Raw genomic sequence first — 20000 nt, forward strand, 5'->3', positions numbered from 1 at the left:
GCCGTACTAATTCTTATCTTTGTCTCTGCTGACGCGTGTCCTCTGTCCTCCACAGCCTGAGCAGACAGACAGGAGGACACCACAGAAGAAGAACAAGGTGAAGGATGGAATGAAGGAAACAGGAAGGAGTAACATCAAGACTTCCTCTCTATTCAAACACAACCCAGAGATCCCAGAGATCCACAGGTGCACGGCTGCTCCTCTGATTGGCTGAACAGATCATCCTCTGATTCTGATTGGTTCATATCATACCCAGCTGACATCACCGTTTCTTCTTCTTCTCCTTCAGACCTGCTGTCTGTCAGTTAAAGGAGAAGATTTTCACAACTGACTCGTTTTCAGACCTGGACCTGCACCCACACCTGGTGACACGCGCGCACACACACACACACACACAGGCATGCACACGCACGCACACACGCACGCACACACACACGCACGCACGCACGCACACAGGCACACAGGCACACACAGATGCGAGCACACAGACGCGCGCGAGCACACACACACACACACACGCACACACACACACACACACACACACACACACACACACACAGAGACACACGCGCGCACACACACACAGGCGCACACACACACACACACACACAGGCACGCACACACACACACACAGGCACAAACACACACAAAAGCACACACGCACACACACACCTGTAGGTGAAGTATAAGGACACACACACTCGTCACATAAACGTTTTTTATCTGTTTATTTTGCTCTTGTTGCTTGTGTTGAATTTATTTGCTGGATTATTTGTTTTGAGATCGTCAATAATTCGATTGTTTATAGTAACAGTATCAGTGTGTGTGTGTGTGCTGAGTCTTCTGTGTTCTGATTGGCTGGTCTCTGTTCACCAGGTGGCAACACTGAACAAAGTCCTGAATGTTTCCACAGTGACCAGGTGAGCTTACACACACACACACACACACACACACACACACACAAACAAACCTTCTTTTCAGCTTTGTCTGTAATTTACTGTGTGTTTGTGCGTGTGTGTGTGTGCGTGTTTGTGCGTGCGTGCGTGTGTGTTTGTGCGCGTGTGTTTGTGCGTGTATGTGTGTGTGCATGCGTGTGTGTTTGTGCGTGTGTTTGTGTGTGTGTGTGTGTGTGTGTGTGTGTGTGTGTGTGCATGTGTGTGTGTGTGTGTTTGTGCGTGTGTGCGTGTGTGTGTGTGTGTTTGTGCGTGTGTGTTTGTGCGTGTGTGTTTGTGTGTGTTTGTGCGTGTGTGTGTTTGTGTGTGCATGTGTGTTTGTGTGTGTTTGTGCGTGTATGCGTGTGTGTGTGTTTGTGCGTGTGTGTGTGTGTGTTTGTGCATGTGTGTTTGTGCGTGCGTGTTTGTGCGTGTGTGTGTTTGTGCGTGCGTGTGTGTTTGTGTGTGTGTGCGTGCGTGTGTGTTTGTGCGTGCGTGTGTGTTTGTGTGTGTGTGCGTGCGTGTGTGTTTGTGCGTGCGTGTGTGTTTGTGTGTGTTTGTGCGCGTGTGTGTTTGTGCGTGCGTGTGTGTTTGTGCGTGCGTGTGTGTTTGTGCGTGTGTGTTTGTGCGTGCGTGTGTGTTTGTGTGTGTTTGTGCGTGTGTGCGTGTGCGTGTGTGTTCAGCGTTCAGAAACAGACCGTTCCAGTTCTCCTGTCAGGACGAGATGCTGTCGTTCGGTCTCAGACGGGCTCAGGTGAGACACACTTCACATCCTTAGATCCACTAACTCAGAGAGACGTTCATGGACGTCTGCAGGGACGGTCATCGGCCGGTGGACCCAACGTGACGTGGTTGAAGTCAGTGTTTTGAACTGAAGGTAGTTTTATTGCCGTGGACAGTTAAAGGTTTTAAACGTGAGCGCGGTCGTTCGGTGCTGCTCGTCGGGACACTGTGTAAGACACCCGGTCTCTCATGGTTGACTCTGTGTCTCTGCAGGTAAGACTCTGTCCTATGCCGTCCCCGTGGTCCAGAGTCTTCAGGCGGTTCGGCCGAAGGTCAGCAGGTCCGACGGTCCTCTGGCCGTCGTCATCGTCCCCACCAGAGAGGTTCGGTGTGACTCGATACCTGTTTCCATCTGATGTGTGAGCCTGCAGCGTGTTCCTTCATCGCGAGCAGCAGAGATTTTCACCGAGCGTAACGCCTCCTCAGTGATTTACACCTCAGTTTGTGTCCAGATCTGAAACCCAGATCCAACCCCAGTCAGTAGCCTGAGGAGGGGCTTGTTGCCAGGCTATATTTTAGACCTTTGGACAGCCAAGCTAGCTGTTTCTACCTGGTTCCAGTCTTTATGCGAAGCTAATCTCTTCCTGTCCTCTGAACACATAGACGTGACACTAAGATCCATCTGAACGTCTCACTTTCAGAGATCAGAATCCCCCAAAATGTTGAACTGTCAAAGGACCTGAAGCTGGCCTTTCAAACTGCTTTGGAGACTAAAGATGTAAAAAGCGAATTCAGCTGTTTAACACGATGTGCTAACTGTCCTCTTGTTTGTCCATCAGCTGGCCCAGCAGACGTTTCAGACCTTCCAGAAGCTTCTGAAGGTAACCCCAAACCTTCTTCAAATAAAAACCAGTAGTCAAACCAAAGCTGGAACACAATTAATGCAAACAAGGGCGTGGTTGATGTGAACAAATAAACACTGGGTCTCGAATAGAGGCCTGGGGACAACAACAGTAGGGGTGGGTAAAACCCTGGTGCCTGTTCATACTATGTGCACGCCAACTATTTGTGACACCACGTTCTTCTGGATGACTCACCTGAAGCACCTGAAGTGTCCAGTTTCAGTCACTGTGACTATAAATGTGTGTTAAAGTTTCAGCCAAACTGTGTTTTGGACGACCGTTGAAGTGCCACAAGGTGGCGGTTTCTACATTTCCAGTGACGTGTGGAAGTCGGAGAGATTTTCACAACAGCACAGAGTCTTGTTCAGAAACGAGGGAAGACGGCAGTCCACAAAACAAACATACAGACCAGATCATGTTCCACACTAAAAACACTTCATGTCAGTAAACGGATACAGGAAGTGTTGAGTTAATTAATTAATTTGCAGTCTATAGTCCTTAATGCAGGACCTTTAACAGGGCGGATCAAAAAGAGACCTGGTCTGAAAATATGGCCAATTATACTTACCTACCAGGTACGCCATCAAACAGTTAGGAATGAAGGCATGTCGCAAATACAAGGCTGCTTCAAATAAAGGCCTGGTGCTTTCTGCTGTTGGGGCGCATAATGCCAGAGCTCAGCTGCTCATGTCTGTCGGATATTGCGGGTTGTCGTTGCCTCTGGATTATTAATAGTGACTAAAAAATGTTTCCTGTGTCAGATCAGGTTTTTCCTGTACTGCTGTCGGACTGATCCTCACCACAACCCCCTGAACTATATGCACCAATCTGAGCTCGGTTGTCTTCTATATTGTAAACGCCAAAGTGTCATTAAAGTTGATGACGTGATGTTGTAGCATGACAGGGAGCTCGTCAGGATTCTGGTGATGGTGTGAAACACGCGTGTCAGTTTAAGTGTCGTCAGATTCATTGTACAAAGAGATTTTGTCGGTGGTGAGCTGGTGGAAGCGTGTTGAGGATCAAGAATGCAGCCGTGAGGAACTCCACGATCGTTCTGGTCTTTCAGACATGAAGTTTTGCAAACCGAAGCTGCTCCGGCTGTTTCACTGTAAAAACCGGGAACCGTTCAGGAAGATTTTTACTGTGACGCAGCAGGAAGTGGCAGCAACAGCCGTGAGCGACTCAGGTGTTTGCTTCTGTCTCTGCAGCCGTTTACCTGGATCGTCCCAGGTGTCCTGATGGGGGGAGAGAAGAGGAAAGCAGAGAAGGCCAGGTACTAATCCATCTACTCACCTGCTCCTCGTCCCCACCTCTTCCTCCTCCTTCTCCTGCTCTTCTAATCCTTGACTCCTCACCACCACCCCTCCTCCTCCTTCTCCTCGGTGTCTCCTCGACCCTTTCTCCTCTTCATCTTATCTCCTCACCTCCTCCTCCTCTTCCGTCTTCTCCTTACTTCGTCGTCCTCCTCCTCCTTGTCCTTCATCCCCATTTGGCAAAAGTGCTGCTAACAGTTTTAGAGGTCGTTGAGGGGGTTCCAGGAGTCCTTGATGATATCTGGAGAAAGTTCAAGGAGTCCACGAGGAACTTCTAATTGGAGAAGGTTCCAGGAATCTTTTATGAGGTGCTAACGCCCTTGAGGAAGTTCAAGAGTCCCTGAAGAACCTTGAGGGGTCCTTGTTGAAGTTATGGAGGTCCTTGAGGAGTTAAACACAAATGCAGAATTAGTTTATAGACAAACAGAAGTAATCGTTTTTTAAGAGCCTCTAGTGCCGCCTACAGGCCTCAGAGTTCCTTACAGCCAGGATGTGAACAGGACAACATCTCGATGGCTTGTCTGTTGTTAACGTCTGAACTGTAGTGGAGTGAAACATGTAAAGTTTGTCCTGAGGGTGGCGCTGGAGGAAACATCATGGAGTCATTAAGATGTAAAGGGTTCATCCTCTGGAGAGCAGGAAGGAGATCAGGACAGGAGTGAACTGTTGGACTGACCCACCTCCTTCTTCAGGCTGCGCAAAGGCATCAACATCCTGGTGTCGACTCCTGGACGTCTGGTGGATCATATCAAGAACACCCTGAGCATCGCCTTCAGCGCCGTCCGCTGGCTGATCCTGGACGAGGCCGACAGGTAAGTTTTCATGTTTCTGTATTTCAACAGACGCCTCAGAGAAGTGCGCGCTTACAGTCGAGCTGCGAACACACAAACACCCGTGGGGGTGAAAGTACACAAAGCTCTCGGTTTTGGGGTCACAGTTCAGGATGTTTTAGGCAGAACAAATAATAAAATAATTTTAAAAAATCAGAAATAGACGTTTTGTCAATAAGACACAGAGATCGATGAAGTGTTCATCAGACGGAGAGCAGAAGTGTTCATGTTAATGTGCTGCACCTTCAGCCCATGTTGAGACGCTTTAGTGTGTGTGTGTGTGTGTGTGTGTGTGTGTGTGTGTGTGTGTGTGTGTGTGTGTGTGTGTGTTCAGGACGTTGGACCTGGGTTTTGAGAAGGATCTGACTGTCATATTAAACAGCCTGAACTCTGCAGGACCGAGCAGACAGAACATCCTGCTGTCTGCGACGCTAACGCAAGGTAGATCTCTGTCTGTCTGTCTGTCTGCCTGTCTGTCTGCCTGTCTGTCTGCCTGTCTGCCTGTCTGTCTGTCTGCCTGTCTGCCTGCCTGCCTGCCTGTCTGTCTGCCTGTCTCTTTGTCTGCCTGCCTGTCTGTCTGCCTGTCTGTCTGCCTGCCTGTCTGTCTGCCTGTCTCTCTGTCTGTCTGCCTGTCTGTCTGCCTGTCTGTCTGTCTGCCTGTCTGTCTGTCTGTCTGTCTGTCTGCCTGTCTGTCTGTCTGTCTGTCTGCCTGCCTGTCTGCCTGCCTGCCTGCCTGTCTGTCTGCCTGTCTCTTTGTCTGCCTGCCTGTCTGTCTGCCTGTCTGTCTGCCTGCCTGTCTGTCTGTCTGCCTGTCTGTCTGTCTGTCTGTCTGCCTGTCTGTCTGTCTGTCTGCCTGTCTGCCTGTCTGTCTGTCTGTCTGTCTGTCTGTCTGCCTGTCTGTCTGTCTGTCTGTCTGCCTGTCTGTCTGTCTGTCTGTCTGTCTGTCTGCCTGTCTGTCTGCCTGCCTGCCTGCCTGTCTGTCTGCCTGTCTCTTTGTCTGCCTGCCTGTCTGTCTGCCTGTCTGTCTGCCTGCCTGTCTGTCTGTCTGCCTGTCTGTCTGTCTGTCTGTCTGCCTGTCTGTCTGTCTGTCTGCCTGTCTGCCTGTCTGTCTGTCTGTCTGTCTGTCTGTCTGCCTGTCTGTCTGTCTGTCTGTCTGCCTGTCTGTCTGTCTGTCTGTCTGTCTGTCTGCCTGTCTGTCTGTCTGTCTGTCTGCCTGTCTGTCTGCCTGTCTCTCTGCCTGTCTGCCTGCCTGTCTGCCTGTCTGTCTGCCTGTCTGTCTGCCTGTCTGTCTGCCTGTCTGCCTGCCTGCCTGCCTGTCTGTCTGCCTGTCACCCACTCAGAGGAAGCAGAAACTGCCCCCACCCTCAGAAAAAATGGATTTTTTTGTTTGTTTCTGTTTTGTCATTAAAGGTGAATCCGTCTCCTTTAGCGTTGTGCTGAGTTAGCCGTTAGCAGCCCCTGTTAGCAGGCGGTCAGTGATCATACTTCGTTCCTTCAGTGAGGAAAACGTTTATTCGTTCTCTTTCCTCTGAGCGGATCTGAAAGTACGTTTCATGACTCGGTGTTCAGGTTGGACTGACTGAGTTTGGATGTAGATTATATTAATGTCCATCAGCAGCAGTCTGGAGGTCATAGCTTTCACCTCAGTGCTCTTTGAGCGCCGGCGGGCAGCTGGAGGGTCAAACAGTGTAACCAGTAAACATCCTGCTGCCTTTCAGGTGTGACTCGGTTGGCAGATGTTTGTCTTAACGACCCGGTCAGCATCCACATGTCCGGCCCCGCCTCCTCTGACCTCACTACCAGCTCGACCGTGACCTCTGACCCCGGCACAGCCAGCCGTTTGGAGAGCTTTGCCGTACCAGAGGCTCTGAAGCAGTTTGTGGTGGTGGTTCCCAGTAAGGTCAGACTGGTCTGTCTGGCTGCTTTCATACTGGACAAATGCAAGGTAAAGGTGGATGTACCTGGACGGCAGTGTTGTAGTACTCGAGTCCAGGACTCTAAATTTAGAGACTCATGACTTGACTTGGACTTGGACTCGTGCATTGAGACTCGCGATGACTCGAAAGGACTCGACTTTTTTTTGGCAGTATGTCATTAAGCTATAATTTGCCAAGTCAAGGTGGCGTTTTGGTGAGACCTCACCGGTCAAGGTCGGGTAGTGCCATGATGTCGGAGCAACGTGTCTGTGCAGCCTCACCAAAACAAACAAGTCCAGAATATGAGTTCTGTTCATTTGGTAGATTTTTGTTTTACTGTTCAGCAGAAAAGTTTTTGTTGGTAATGACAACTTCAGGATGTCTCCTACATGGACAAACGAGCTGCATGATTTTGGCCCATTCTTCCTGTTTTGTGGCCTTTTCTATGAACTCTATGGATTTTATCAATTTTATATTGTTATATGGTGAAAATTTCATGTCAGCAGGCCCAAAATAATAAGATGTACTGAGGAGTTAAAGTGACACGTTCAATCCTTATTTTCCTGCTGTGTTTGTGTTAAAGCACATGAAATCACATTGAATGAAGCACATTCGAGTTTTGCATTTGTGTGAGTGTTATGTTTTTCAAGTTTAACAACATCCAGCCTTTCTGTAAATGAGCTGTTCACGATAAAATACATGGTCTGTAAGTGCAAACAAAGCTCACTGCAGTTGCATTTCTGAGTGTTATTGTTGAGAGGAGGAGTGTAGTTATGAGCACTAGAGTGAGTGAAACGCTAAAATGCATATGAAAGCTCATGGCGCCGCCATTAGGACGCGCTAGGAGTGCTGGACTTGGACTCGGACTTGAACACTGGAGACTTGAACCTGGACTTGAACACTGGAGACTTGAACCTGGACTCTGACTCGAGGCACAGTGACTTGACTACAACACTGCTGGACGGAAACCCAAACAGACTCTGCTGTCCAGTAAAACCTAAAGAAAAGGACGTCCTGTGTTTGTAGTGCTGCTCAGATGAATCTTCAGGATGTTGTTTGTTTGTTTGTTTGTTTGTTTGTTTGTTTGTTTGTGATGAACTCTGAGTCTGTCACTAAACTCTAACCATCGTTCAGTTTTCTCAGAACAACAAAGTCATCGTCTTCATCTCGAGCTGCGAGGCCGTGGAGTTCCTCCACTCTCTGTTCACCTCCGTCCTCTCCGGACCCTCCACCAATCATAAGCCTCGGCTCAGCTTCCTGCGTCTCCATGGCAACATGAAGCAGGAGGTAAGACCTCCGTCTGCTGTCCCGATGAAGCTCCTCAGTGTTTTTGTGATGAGCCGGCAGTCAGGGTGGGTGTGTTTCTTTCCTCCACCAGGAGCGCTCAGAGGTCTTCCGGCAGTTCTCGGTGTCTCCGTCTGGCGTCCTGCTCTGCACCGTCAGTATCTCTGTTTGACACCACGTCTGCTTTTCATCGCGTGGCCTCCACACGTCTCGCTGTGTCTTACACTCAGTGTGTTATGATGTGTTTCTGTGCTGAGAATTAGAGCTGTGTGTTTTTCAGGATGTAGCAGCCAGAGGTCTGGACCTTCCTCAGGTCACCTGGATCGTTCAGGTAATTACCAGGTGCAGCGGTGGTCCTCAATACGACGTGATGTCTGACATCAGTCCAGTCTGACTGCAGTGAGCCGATGAACTCGCCGCCTCCAAGAGAGGGTGAAACTCATCTGGCTGTGTGCTCATAGGCCTGCTCAGTACTCTGTCCACACCTCCAGCCAATCGAAGTGAAGGATTCTCTGTGGGTGTGGTTTGAAAGCTCCTCTGCAGTTACTGCTCAGTAACGCGAGTTTGTGTTTTCAGTACACTCCTCCGACGGCAGCGGCAGAGTACGTTCACCGTGTTGGCCGGACGGCTCGTATCGGAGGAAGAGGAAGCGGTCTCCTCTTCCTCACTCCTGCTGAGACGGCCTTCATCACGGAGCTGGCCAATCACAACATCAGGTCTGTTGACTGACAGTCATCACAGACAGTCACCTTGATGCGGCTCTGCTTCAGTACCTTCATCGCACGGCGTGGCCGCACACCGATGGTGCTGCTGGTGGGATCATCGGTTTTTCTGTTGGTCCGTCTTCTGTTTTTGACTGCGGGGGCGGGTCCTTTTGTGTTTCAGCCTATCAGAAATGAAGCTGCAGGATATCCTGTCCAGTCTGATGATTGATGACACCTACAAGGGGCGGGGTAAATACCACAGCAAGGTAAGGCACTTTCATCCTGACACCCAGGCCCCTCAGGTCTTTGAGGTGGTTCCAGGAAACTTTTTCCAGGGTTTTTGTTGGAATTACAGGACTTTTCCAGTTTCCTGGTGTCCATGAGAGGGGGTTCACAGATGTTTGTGGTGTTTCAGTGGTCCCGCATGGGTTTCCAAATACTTTTGGATGGTTTCTGTGGTCCTACAAAGGGTATACAGAGGTTTTTCTTGCATCTTTATTGTGCCACTATGCTTTGAGGAAACTCTAAGACCCCTTGTGTGAGGTTTAGAAGTCCTTTAGGTGTTTGCAGATCAGGGAGCTGTGCCGTTCTTTGTGTTGGTGTCAGTGGTAGCAGGAGTTGCCAGGTGTCTCTTACTGGGTTTCAGGGCATCTGCAGGATTTTTTTAAAGAATGTTTTTTCTTTTTTTGGGGCTCCATGGGTTCTTCAGGGTATCCCAATGGTGTATTTGGAGGTTTCAGGTGTCTTTTAGGGGATATCAGTGTTTTTTTGTGGGGTGCCAGACTTCTAGGGCTCTATTCTAGGGCTCCTTTAAAGGCATTCAGAGCATGTTGAGGTGTTTCAAGGGTTTCTCAGGGGGTTCCAGTCACCTTTGATGGGCTTTCAGAGGTCCTGTATGGGGTACCTGGAGTCTTTATTCAGAAGGAACTCTAAGTACAGCTCTCTGTAGCTCTCTCACACCTTCATTTATTTGTGGTGGCTCACCACAATATCGACGCTGAGCACCACATATTGATTCACACTAAAATAAGGTGGAGCCGTCTCTAGTTTCAAGGAGATGCCGGGATTTTACAGGATGTTAGAGTTTTGTTCAGGGTTTTCAGCACATTTGAAGATCAATAAAGGGGTTCCAGGGTTCTTTCATGAGGGCTGAGTGGCTTCTGGGGCTGTTTCCTTGGTTCCAGGGGTCCTTTAAGAGAGATCCAGGGATGTTTTGGGGCATTTGAGGGGAACACATGGATCTTTGAAAGAGCTCAAGGTCTCAACTTTTGAGTTGGTTTAAAGGGTGTCAGGACATCACAAAGGCCTTTGTTTGGTTTGTGGATCACTTAGAGGGGATTTGGTGGTCTTACATGGTGTTCTATAGTCATTTCAGTGGGTTTCAGGGGTCTGTGTGGGCATTCCAGTTGTCCTTCAGGGTGTGCCAGTGGTGTGTCTGGAGGTCCCAGAGGTTTCCAGGAGTCTTTTAAAGGGATTGCATTGCTGTTTTGGGAGTGTCACTGTTTTTAAGACGATGCTGGGGGTCCTTTCAGTGTTCCCACTGGTTTTGGTGTGGACCTCTGGGGATCTCCGAGTGGGTCTAAGGTTGTTAGAAAACAGCAGCGGGTTCCAGAGTTCTGCTCGGATTCATTGTGAATCTGTACTGAGAGTCTGAACCAACAGGCAGCTGAGACTCATCTGCTCGTTCTCTGATGGTGATAAGAATCATTTTTTAAACACTTGTTTTTTCCTTTTGAAAGACCGAAACGTGACGGTGTCAGACTGAAGAGCTCCAACAGAGACTGAATCAAAGCCTTGCAGTGGCAGTAAGAGCAGCAGGGGGACGTGTTTGTGAAGGATCGGTTCAGACAGTTTCATTGAAGCAGGTTTTAAAGACACCTGATGTGACTCCTGCAGCAGGTTGAAACAGGAAACATCTGCAGGTTCACAGTTTAGTTTCTGTCTGATTCAAACATGTTCGGCCTCCGTAACGATCTGATGTTTGTGCCTCTTCACTGTCAGACTGCGAGGCTCTGACATCCTCACGCTGGTTTATATTAACCTTTATTTAAACACCATCTGTTGAACGTGAAGGCTGTTTCCACGGTTTCAGACAGTTTCAGCTCGACGTCCTCGGTGCGATCAGCCGGACATCAGCGAGTTGATTGATCAGACAGTTTTCTTCTCAGTCTGAAGCAGAAACACGTCTGTGAGTCTTTGATCTTTTCTCTGATCGTCGTTGTTGTTCTGAGTTCATGGACTTTTCCACGATTTCGTGTCTGAGTGACTAAAGGAAACGACAGCCTTTGAATTTTCACCTCCACAGTTGTTGTTGGTCGCAGGTTACATCTGATTTAATATATGAACTGTTTTATTTTGTAAGGATTGATCTCAGTTTGTAGTCAGTAACACTCTGTCTGTCTGTCCACCTGTCTGTCTGTCTGTCTGTCTGTCTGTCTGCCTGTCCGTCTGTCCACCTGTCCGCCTGTCTGCCTGTCTGTCTGTCTGTCTGCCTGTCTGTCTGTCTGTCTGTCTGTCTGTCCACCTGTCCGCCTGTCTGCCTGTCTGTCTGTCTGTCTGTCTGTCCACCTGTCTGTCCGTCTGTCCACCTGTCTGTCTGTCTGTCTGTCTGTCCGCCCGCCTGTCTGTCTGTCTGTCTGTCTGTCCGCCCGCCCGCCTGTCTGTCTGTCCACCTGTCTGTCTGTCCGTCTGCCTGTCCGTCTGTCCACCTGTCCGCCTGTCTGCCTGCCTGTCTGTCTGTCTGTCTGTCTGTCTGTCTGTCCACCTGTCTGTCTGTCCGTCTGCCTGTCCGTCTGTCCACCTGTCCGCCTGTCCGCCTGTCTGTCTGTCTGTCTGTCTGTCCACCTGTCCGCCTGTCTGCCTGTCTGTCTGTCTGTCCACCTGTCTGTCCGTCTGTCCACCTGTCTGTCTGTCTGTCCGCCCGCCCGCCTGTCTGTCTGTCCACCTGTCTGTCTGTCTGTCCACCTGTCTGTCTGTCTGTCCACCTGTCTGTCTGTCTGTCTGCCTGTCTGTCTGTCTGTCTGTCTGTCTGTCTGTCTGTCCACCTGTCCGCCTGTCTGCCTGTCTGTCTGTCTGTCTGTCTGTCCACCTGTCTGTCCGTCTGTCCACCTGTCTGTCTGTCTGTCTGTCTGTCCGCCCGCCTGTCTGTCTGTCTGTCCGCCCGCCCGCCTGTCTGTCTGTCCACCTGTCTGTCTGTCCGTCTGCCTGTCCGTCTGTCCACCTGTCCGCCTGTCTGCCTGCCTGTCTGTCTGTCTGTCTGTCTGTCTGTCTGTCTGTCCACCTGTCTGTCTGTCCGTCTGCCTGTCCGTCTGTCCACCTGTCCGCCTGTCCGCCTGTCTGTCTGTCTGTCTGTCTGTCCACCTGTCCGCCTGTCTGCCTGTCTGTCTGTCTGTCCACCTGTCTGTCCGTCTGTCCACCTGTCTGTCTGTCTGTCCGCCCGCCCGCCTGTCTGTCTGTCCACCTGTCTGTCTGTCTGTCCACCTGTCTGTCCGTCTGTCCACCTGTCTGTCTGTCTGTCCGCCCGCCCGCCTGTCTGTCTGTCCACCTGTCTGTCTGTCTGTCCACCTGTCTGTCCGTCTGTCTGCCTGTCTGTCTGCCTGTCTGTCTGTCTGTCCACCTGTCTGTCTGTCTGTCCACCTGTCTGTCTGTCCGTCTGCCTGTCCGTCTGTCCACCTGTCTGTCTGTCTGTCTGTCTGTCCGCCCGCCTGTCTGTCTGTCCACCTGTCTGTCTGTCTGTCCACCTGTCTGTCTGTCTGTCTGTCTGTCTGTCTGTCCGCCCGCCTGTCTGTCTGTCCACCTGTCTGTCTGTCTGTCCACCTGTCTGTCTGTCTGTCTGTCTGCCTGCCTGTCTGTCTGTCTGTCTGTCTGCCTGCCTGCCTGCCTGTCTGTCTGTCTGTCTGTCTGTCTGTCTGTCCACCTGTCTGTCTCTCAGATTTCGTCTAAAGCTCTGGAGCAGGAGACCAGAGAGCGAGCGACGGTCCTGCAGACGGAGTTTGAGAACTTGGTTCACTCAGACGTTCAGTTAGTCCAAAGTGCTAAGACAGGTACGTTACGTCCGGTGTGTCAGACAGCCTTCACTTACTGAGTGTCCCCTTCGTTACGCTGTTGGTGATGTCACTGTGATGTCATCAGCACTGCAGTCCTTCCTGCGGGCGTACACCACCTACCCCGCCCACCTCAAGCACATCTTCCACATCCGCTCCCTCCACCTGGGACACACCGCCAAGAGCTTCGGCCTCAGAGACGCCCCACAGGGCCTGAGCACCACGAGCCGCCGTGCCAAGAACCACAATAAGAACCAGAACCAGGCCAGGAGTCCAGTCAAGACCCAGAACCAGGTGCCCAGCAGCCAGACCGCAGCACAGGCCAGACCTGGAGAAAAGAGGTAAGAGGGTTTGTCCACCAGCTCGCTGTTAGCCTCGGCGTGGTGACGTCACATTAAAAGCTTTCCACTGGAGAACTGACAGGGTGCTTTTATTCTGAAGAAGCCACAGGAAATGAAATGTCCCCAAGTTAGTGGAGCTTCATCAGCAGTGCCAAGAAAATAAAAACAGGTGTAATCGACCAGTCGAGGACCTTCCTGCTGTGTTTGAAGACCGCTGACAGACATCAGGTGAACCCGCCCACCTGATGTCCACCTGATGTCCAACAGCAGCGTCACAGTTCAGTTCAGGGAGGCAACACGAGAATATGCATGTGTGTGTGTAACTGTCAGTGTCCCAGCACGGGGTGTGTGTTAATGAGCAGACACACACACACACACACACACACACACACACACACACACACACACACACACACACAGGAGTGTCTCTGTCCCTTCAGAGGACGTCTCATAGACTCATGTCTTCACCCTGAACTTTACTGATTGACCTTATGAGGACGGTTTGTCCCCACAACTAATACACAAACACACACAAACACAGTGAACACACACTCCTCCACATTAATTAAAGCTGCTGCTCCTTCACTTTACACTGTGTGTGTGTGTGTGTGTGTGTGTGTGTGTGTGTGTGTGTGTGTGTGTTGGCTGTTGTCAACAGCTGCTCCTCACAGCAGGCTTGTCTGGACATGGTGTGATCACACACACACACACACTTAGTGGTCAGTAGAGACATAATTACAGGTGTGTGTGTGTGTGTGTGTGTGTGTGTGTGTGTGTGTGTGTGTGTCCCACCTCCTCAGTATCCCACAATCCTTTGGGTGCTGGTCAGCTGTGTAATGGTGCATTCAGCTGATTCGTGTTCGTCCTCCTCAGACGTTCAGTTTCATCGTTCTTCAGGTTCCTGAAGCTGACAAACGCGTGGAAAGAGTGTGTGTGTGTGTGTGCGCGTGTGTGTGTGCACGCACGCATGTGTGTGTGTGTGCGTGCGTGCACGTGCGTGCGTGCGCGCGCGTGTGTGTATGTACACGCACACACACACACAGGCCGAGGCGTCTCCTCGCTCAGGCGCCGTTTCGTCTTTTTCCTCCTCTTGTTTGGTGGTCAGTTATTCCTCATCACACCTGTGACCGCCATCAGATGGAGCGGTGATGAAGAGGCTGTGACCTTCCTCACATGAACACGTGAATGTCTTCACCGTTTCACCTTTCACTGCGCCTCTGAATGACGTGGCCTCTTCTTCGGTGGTGGTTTAAAGGCAGCAGCTGGAGGAGGAGCTCCACCTGTTTGCCTCGAATCAGATTGTGGCAGCAGGACGGAGACGAACGTTTCTGTGAAGTTTGAACATCGTCTGGATCAGACTTTGATTCAACACGCCGCCTGTCACCTGCTGCTCCAGCCCGTCCAATCAGAACAGAGCTGTGTGTCCACGGCGCGGTGCTGAGCGTCAGTGTGAAGCCCTGTGATTGGCTGTTTGTGCACCCTGGGAGCCGCAGTTGACGGTTTTTATGTAGATTAGAGATCTTTGTAAAGCAGACGATCATCTTTTGTTTCGAACAGGAAGCAGGAAACAGTTTTCAGCGTTTGAATCTACTTTCTACTTTCTCCTCCTCAGGTTTGTTCAGAGGGAGGTCGGTCTGCTCCTCTCTGAGTTCTCCAGCGGCTTGGAGGGAGGAGACGCCAAGAAGAAGAAGAAGACGCAGAAGACGATAGCGCTTGGTCAGTCAGGAGAGGAGGAGGAGGAGTAGTGAGGAGGAGTAATGAGGAGGTGACGCACTGAGAGAAACACATGACAGTCAATCAGCATCAGATCCATCGATCAGCAGACGCTGACGAGTTCTGTGCAGGATGTCTGCAAGTCCTGGAAAAGTCCTGGAAAAGTCTGACTGAGTTCAGAACGTGAGACGATTTGAGTTCAGCTGATCTCTGAGCTCATCAGCCGTCGTCTCAGATGGTTTCCAGCTGGATGAGAGCAGATCACCAGATTAACCAGATGAACCAGATTGACACAGATTAACACAGACTGACCAGATGAACCAGATTAACACAGATTAAACAAATGAACCAGATTAACACAGATTGACCAGATGAACCAGATTAACACAGATTAACCAAATGAACCAGATTGACCGGATTAACACAGATGAACCAGATTAACACAGATTAACCAGATTGACCAGATTAACACAAATGAACCAGATTAACACAGATGAACCAGATTAACACAGATTGACCAGATGAACCAGATTAACAAGGATTGAACCAGATGAACCAGATTAACACAGATGAACCAGATTAACACAGATTAAACAAATGAACCATATTAACACACATGAACCAGATTAACACACATGAACCAGATTAACCAGATTAACACACATGAACCAGATTAACACAGATTAACACACATGAACCAGATTAACACAGATGAACCAGATTAACACAGATTAACCAGATGAACCAGATTAGCACAGATTGACCAGATGAACCAGATTGACCAGAAGAACCAGATTAACACAGATTAACCAAATGAACCAGATTGACCGGATTAACATAGATTAACCAGATTGACCAGATTAACACAAATGAACCAGATTAACACAGATTTACCAGATTAACACAAATGAACCAGATTAACACAGATTGACCAGATTAACACAAATGAACCAGATTAACACAGATGAACCAGATTAACACAGATTGACCAGATGAACCAGATTAACAAGGATTGAACCAGATGAACCAGATTAACACAGATGAACCAGATTAACAAGGATTTAACCAGATGAACCAGATTAACACAGATTAAACAAATGAACCATATTAACACATATGAACCAGTTGAACCAGATTAACACACATGAACCAGTTGAACCAGATTAACACACATGAACCAGATGAACCAGATTAACACACATGAACCAGATTAACACAGATTAACACAGATGAACCAGATTAACACAGATGAACTGACTTCCTGTCGTGTGTGTTTCGTTGTTGCCGCTCACACAAACAGATTTCTGTGAGTTTAACGTGAAGCTCGTTTTCTGCTCAAACGTGATTGGTCGATGCTCGAAGTCTGAACGTGTTTTTAGGATTTTTGTAAAAACGCTTTTGTTGGTTCATTTTTCTCAGATTGTTCAGGATGTTTGTGTGATACTGACAGAAAAATAAAGTAGAAATACGTTTTATTTCTATTTAAGAATCTGGAAAATAAAATATTTTCACTGTCAGATGGAGCTGTGTGTGTGTGTGTGTGTGTGTGTGTGTGTCTGTGTGTGTGTGTGTGTGTGTGTGTCTGTGTGTGTGTGTGTGTGTGTGTGTATATGTGTCTGTGTTTGTGTGTGTGTCTGTGTGTGTCTGTGTGTGTATGTGTGTGTGTGTTTGTGTGTGTATGTGTGTGTGTCTGTGTGTGTGTGTCTGTGTGTGTGTGTGTGTGTGTGTGTGTGTGTGTGTGTGTGTCTGTGTGTGTGTGTGTCTGTGTGTCTGTGTGTGTGTGTGTGTGTGTCTGTGTGTGTGTGTGTGTGTGTCTGTGTGTGTGTGTGTGTCTGTGTGTGTGTCTGTGTGTGTATGTCTGTGTGTGTGTGTCTGTGTGTGTCTGTGTGTGTATGTGTGTGTGTGTTTGTGTGTGTATGTGTGTGTGTGTGTGTGTGTCTGTGTGTCTGTGTGTGTGTGTCTGTGTGTGTGTGTGTGTGTGTGTGTTCACTGGATGTCTGTTAGTTTTCCATTTGCTGCAGCCAGAAAACATCAGAAGTGTAAAAATAAACAAAGCTGATAAATAATGAACATAAAGTTTGAGTCAGAAATAAAATCCATTTTCAGAGTTTCTGCTCAGAAGGAAACTTTCAGCAGCATCAATATTTCACCGCCCTGAAGTCAGTGTTCAGCCGTCTGACTGGACGGACGGACGGACGGTGTCAGCGAGTCCAGGTCAAAACCCCCACCAGACCCAGTCCAGGTCAAAACCCCCACCAGACCCAGTCCAGGTCAAAACCCCCACCAGACCGAAACGAGAGCTTGGAAACGTCAAACTTTGCTTGTTGTCGTTGGGACTCAGCTGAACCTCACAGGCCCAACGTGCTGCTACTCTAATAAAAGAAGAAGAAGAAGACAACTTTTTAAATCAGACCTGAAACATTGATAACATCAAAGTTCACAACAAATAAGAGAAAACACTTCTAGAATTGTTCGCATATTTATTGAAAATGTAAAAAAAACTGCATAAAGACACTGAAAGTCCACAGCAGTCAGTTTGTCCGTCTGTCCTCAGACACAAACTTGCTGTCGTCTTAGTGAACTGAGACGATGGACATAACAAAGTCTTCAGTTTTCAATGTGTCCTCTGGCTGAGAAGTCTTGTTTGACCTCAGGTCCACTGAACTGAATCGTCTCCACAATGTTTGTCCAACTAATGTCTCCTCGTGCTCTTTTCTAAAGGGTCAGGTGTAAAATGGAGGTTACTTTTGTCGTGTTCGCCATCGTCGTCCTTGTCGCAATGTGACATCACACCTGCTCGCCCAATCACAGTGGATTGCCTCCCACCCCTGAAAGTACCTGAACTTAGACTGAGTGTCTCCTGAGCGGAGCCTAAATTTAGTCCCTGAAGAAGACAGAGGACAACGATGATGCTAACGATGTTTCAAGTGAAATCTTGAACACTGGTCGTCCTGCGGAAACCAGTCCTCCCAGTGCGCTGCCGTCAGCGGGGGTACGGTTCAGTGTGGGTCAGGACGCGGGGAAGCAGGGCGGGGGGGTGGGGGGCGTGGCTTCGGTACAGGTACAGGTCCAGTGTGGGCGGGGCAGGAGGGCACAGGTAGTGCGCGGGCAGGAACATCCTGCCGGCTGGTGCCAGCAGCTCCAAACCGACGGCTGACTGACGCTTCCACTTTGTCCTGAAGAAGAAACGGACGGAAGAAAGAGAAGAAGAAGAAGAGGAGCAAGAAGAAGAAGAAGAAGAAGAAGAAGGAGAAGAAAAAGAAGAAACACGTCAAGCTGAAAATTGAAACTTCACAATTTAATGTTTCACGTGTTTTTTCTGCACGTAGATTTAATTGTGATGCGTTCATGATGAGAACTTCATCTTCACTTCATCACTGTCCTCCAGCCAATCACAGCGCAGGATTCTCTCATGAAGCAAAAATAAATCAATAAATAAAAAATCAGGCTCTGTCCTCTGTCCTCTCTGTCCCCTCTGTCCTCTGTCTTCTCTATCCTCTCTGTCCTCTCTATCCTCTCTGTCCTCTGTCCTCTCTGTCCCCTCTGTCTTCTGTCCCCTCTGTTGTCTGTCTTCTCTATCCTCTCTGTCCTCTGTCTTCTCTGTCCTCTCTGTCTTCTGTCCTCTCTGTCCTCTGTCTTCTCTATCCTCTCTGTCCTCTTTCCCCTCTGTCCTCTGTCTTCTCTATTCTCCTGTCCTCTGTCCTCTCTGTCCCCTCTGTCCTCTCTGTCCTCTGATCTCTCTGTCCCCTCTGTCCTCTGTCTTCTCTATCCTCTCTGTCCTCTGTCCCCTCTGTCCTCTCTGTCTTCTCTATCCTCTCTGTCCTCTGTTCCCTCTATCCTCTCTGTCCTCTCTGTCCCCTCTGTCCTCTCTGTCCCCTCTGTCTTCTCTATCCTCTCTGTCCTCTCTGTCCTCTCTGTCCTCTGTCCTCTCTGTCCTCTGTCCCCTCTGTCCTCTCTGTCTTCTCTATCCTCTCTGTCCTCTCTGTCCCCTCTGTCCTCTCTGTCCTCTCTGTCTTCTCTATCCTCTCTGTCCCCTCTGTCCTCTCTGTCTTCTCTGTCCTCTATGTCCTCTCTGTCCCCTCTGTCCTCTCTGTCTTCTCTATCCTCTCTGTCCTCTCTGTCCCCTCTGTCCTCTCTGTCTTCTCTATCCTCTCTGTCCTCTGTCCTCTCTGTCCTCTGTCCTCTCTGTCATTCTGCACTAAAAGCTCCAGATTTGTTTCTCCATTAATTATTGATCATTAATTACAGCACACACAGTTGAATTATTGAACACAAAGCGTTCATTATTAATTCGCAAATGTCTCACGTCTGTCCTCTGCCCGTCCTCTCTGTCTTCTCTGTCCTCTGTCCTCTCTGTCCTCTGTGTTCTCTGTCCTCTCACAAAGAGACAGAAAACCACCACGGAGACAGAAAACCACCACAGAGACAGAAAACGACCACAAAGACAGAAAACGACCACGGAGACAGAAAACGACCACGGAGACAGAAAACGACCACGGAGACAGAAAACCACCACGGAGACAGAAAACCACCACAAAGACAGAAAACGACCACGGAGACAGAAAACGACCACGGAGACAGAAAACGACCACGGAGACAGAAAACCACCACAAAGACAGAAAACCACCACAGAGACAGAAAACCACCACAAAGACAGAAAACGACCACAGAGACAGAAAACGACCACAGAGACAGAAAACCACCACAGAGAGACAGAAAACCACGACAAAGACAGACACACGTCCGTGTTCAGGGACCTGATGTCTCCTGTGGGCCCTGGTTTACCTGCGGTTCTGGTACCAGGTCTTGACCTGGGTGTCGCTGAGCTGCAGCGAAGCAGCCAGCTCCATGCGGTCCTGGACGCTCAGGTATTTCTGCTTCTGGAAGCTTCTCTCCAGCCTCGACAGCTGCTGGTCGCTGAACGCCGTCCGAGCCTTACGAGGTTTCTTCAGGCGGGCCGCCGCCGCGTCTGAGGCCCCGCCCTGCGCTGAGTGATTGACAGGTAGACATGACATCACGTCAGCCCTGTCAGGTGTTCATCAGTCAGGGTTCAAAGCTCCGAGTCTCAAATCAAATTATTGAACAAGCAGAAGAATGAATGTGGTCACAGATTTCTGCGACGTCCCGCCGGACTGAACCAGACCCGAGATTAAAATCTAGTCTGGATTTACTGAGTCCAGACCACAAAGGGCCCCCCTGGTTTCAGCCGGCCCTGGTTTCAGGTCCTACAGAGAACCTGAAGGTTCCGATTGTATTTTCAGAAACTGATGAAGACGATGAAGACAAAGAACTTCATCAT

General features: G+C 49.4%; 2 protein-coding genes across 3 annotated transcripts in view; one reads left to right on the forward strand and one right to left on the reverse strand.

The window, feature by feature from the left end:
• ddx31 (DEAD (Asp-Glu-Ala-Asp) box polypeptide 31) overlaps positions 1-16224 on the forward strand; it is an 18719-nt gene extending 2495 nt beyond the window's left edge. For both annotated transcript variants that reach the window (XM_076731569.1, XM_076731570.1), the window contains 18 exons: positions 56-186; positions 290-365; positions 877-920; positions 1616-1686; positions 1929-2038; positions 2495-2536; positions 3766-3830; positions 4563-4682; positions 5035-5141; positions 6419-6645; positions 7751-7903; positions 7995-8054; positions 8181-8231; positions 8477-8616; positions 8786-8870; positions 12536-12647; positions 12736-12988; positions 14601-16224. In XM_076731569.1, the coding sequence (XP_076587684.1) occupies positions 56-186; positions 290-365; positions 877-920; positions 1616-1686; positions 1929-2038; positions 2495-2536; positions 3766-3830; positions 4563-4682; positions 5035-5141; positions 6419-6645; positions 7751-7903; positions 7995-8054; positions 8181-8231; positions 8477-8616; positions 8786-8870; positions 12536-12647; positions 12736-12988; positions 14601-14733 (1980 nt within the window). In that variant the 3' untranslated portion in view covers positions 14734-16224. The remainder of the gene's footprint in view (positions 1-55; positions 187-289; positions 366-876; positions 921-1615; positions 1687-1928; positions 2039-2494; positions 2537-3765; positions 3831-4562; positions 4683-5034; positions 5142-6418; positions 6646-7750; positions 7904-7994; positions 8055-8180; positions 8232-8476; positions 8617-8785; positions 8871-12535; positions 12648-12735; positions 12989-14600) is intronic.
• Positions 16225-17684: 1460 nt separating this feature from the next.
• The window catches only part of barhl1a (BarH-like homeobox 1a), a 3620-nt gene continuing 1304 nt past the window's right edge, over positions 17685-20000 (reverse strand). Inside the window, exons 2-3 of the mRNA XM_076730581.1 lie at positions 19487-19688; positions 17685-17877 (exon numbers count right to left, since the gene is read on the reverse strand). Of these exons, the coding sequence (XP_076586696.1) occupies positions 17685-17877; positions 19487-19688 (395 nt within the window). The remainder of the gene's footprint in view (positions 17878-19486; positions 19689-20000) is intronic.

Source organism: Chaetodon auriga, chromosome 5, assembly GCF_051107435.1.
Source record: "Chaetodon auriga isolate fChaAug3 chromosome 5, fChaAug3.hap1, whole genome shotgun sequence".
Classification (NCBI taxonomy): domain Eukaryota; kingdom Metazoa; phylum Chordata; class Actinopteri; order Chaetodontiformes; family Chaetodontidae; genus Chaetodon; species Chaetodon auriga.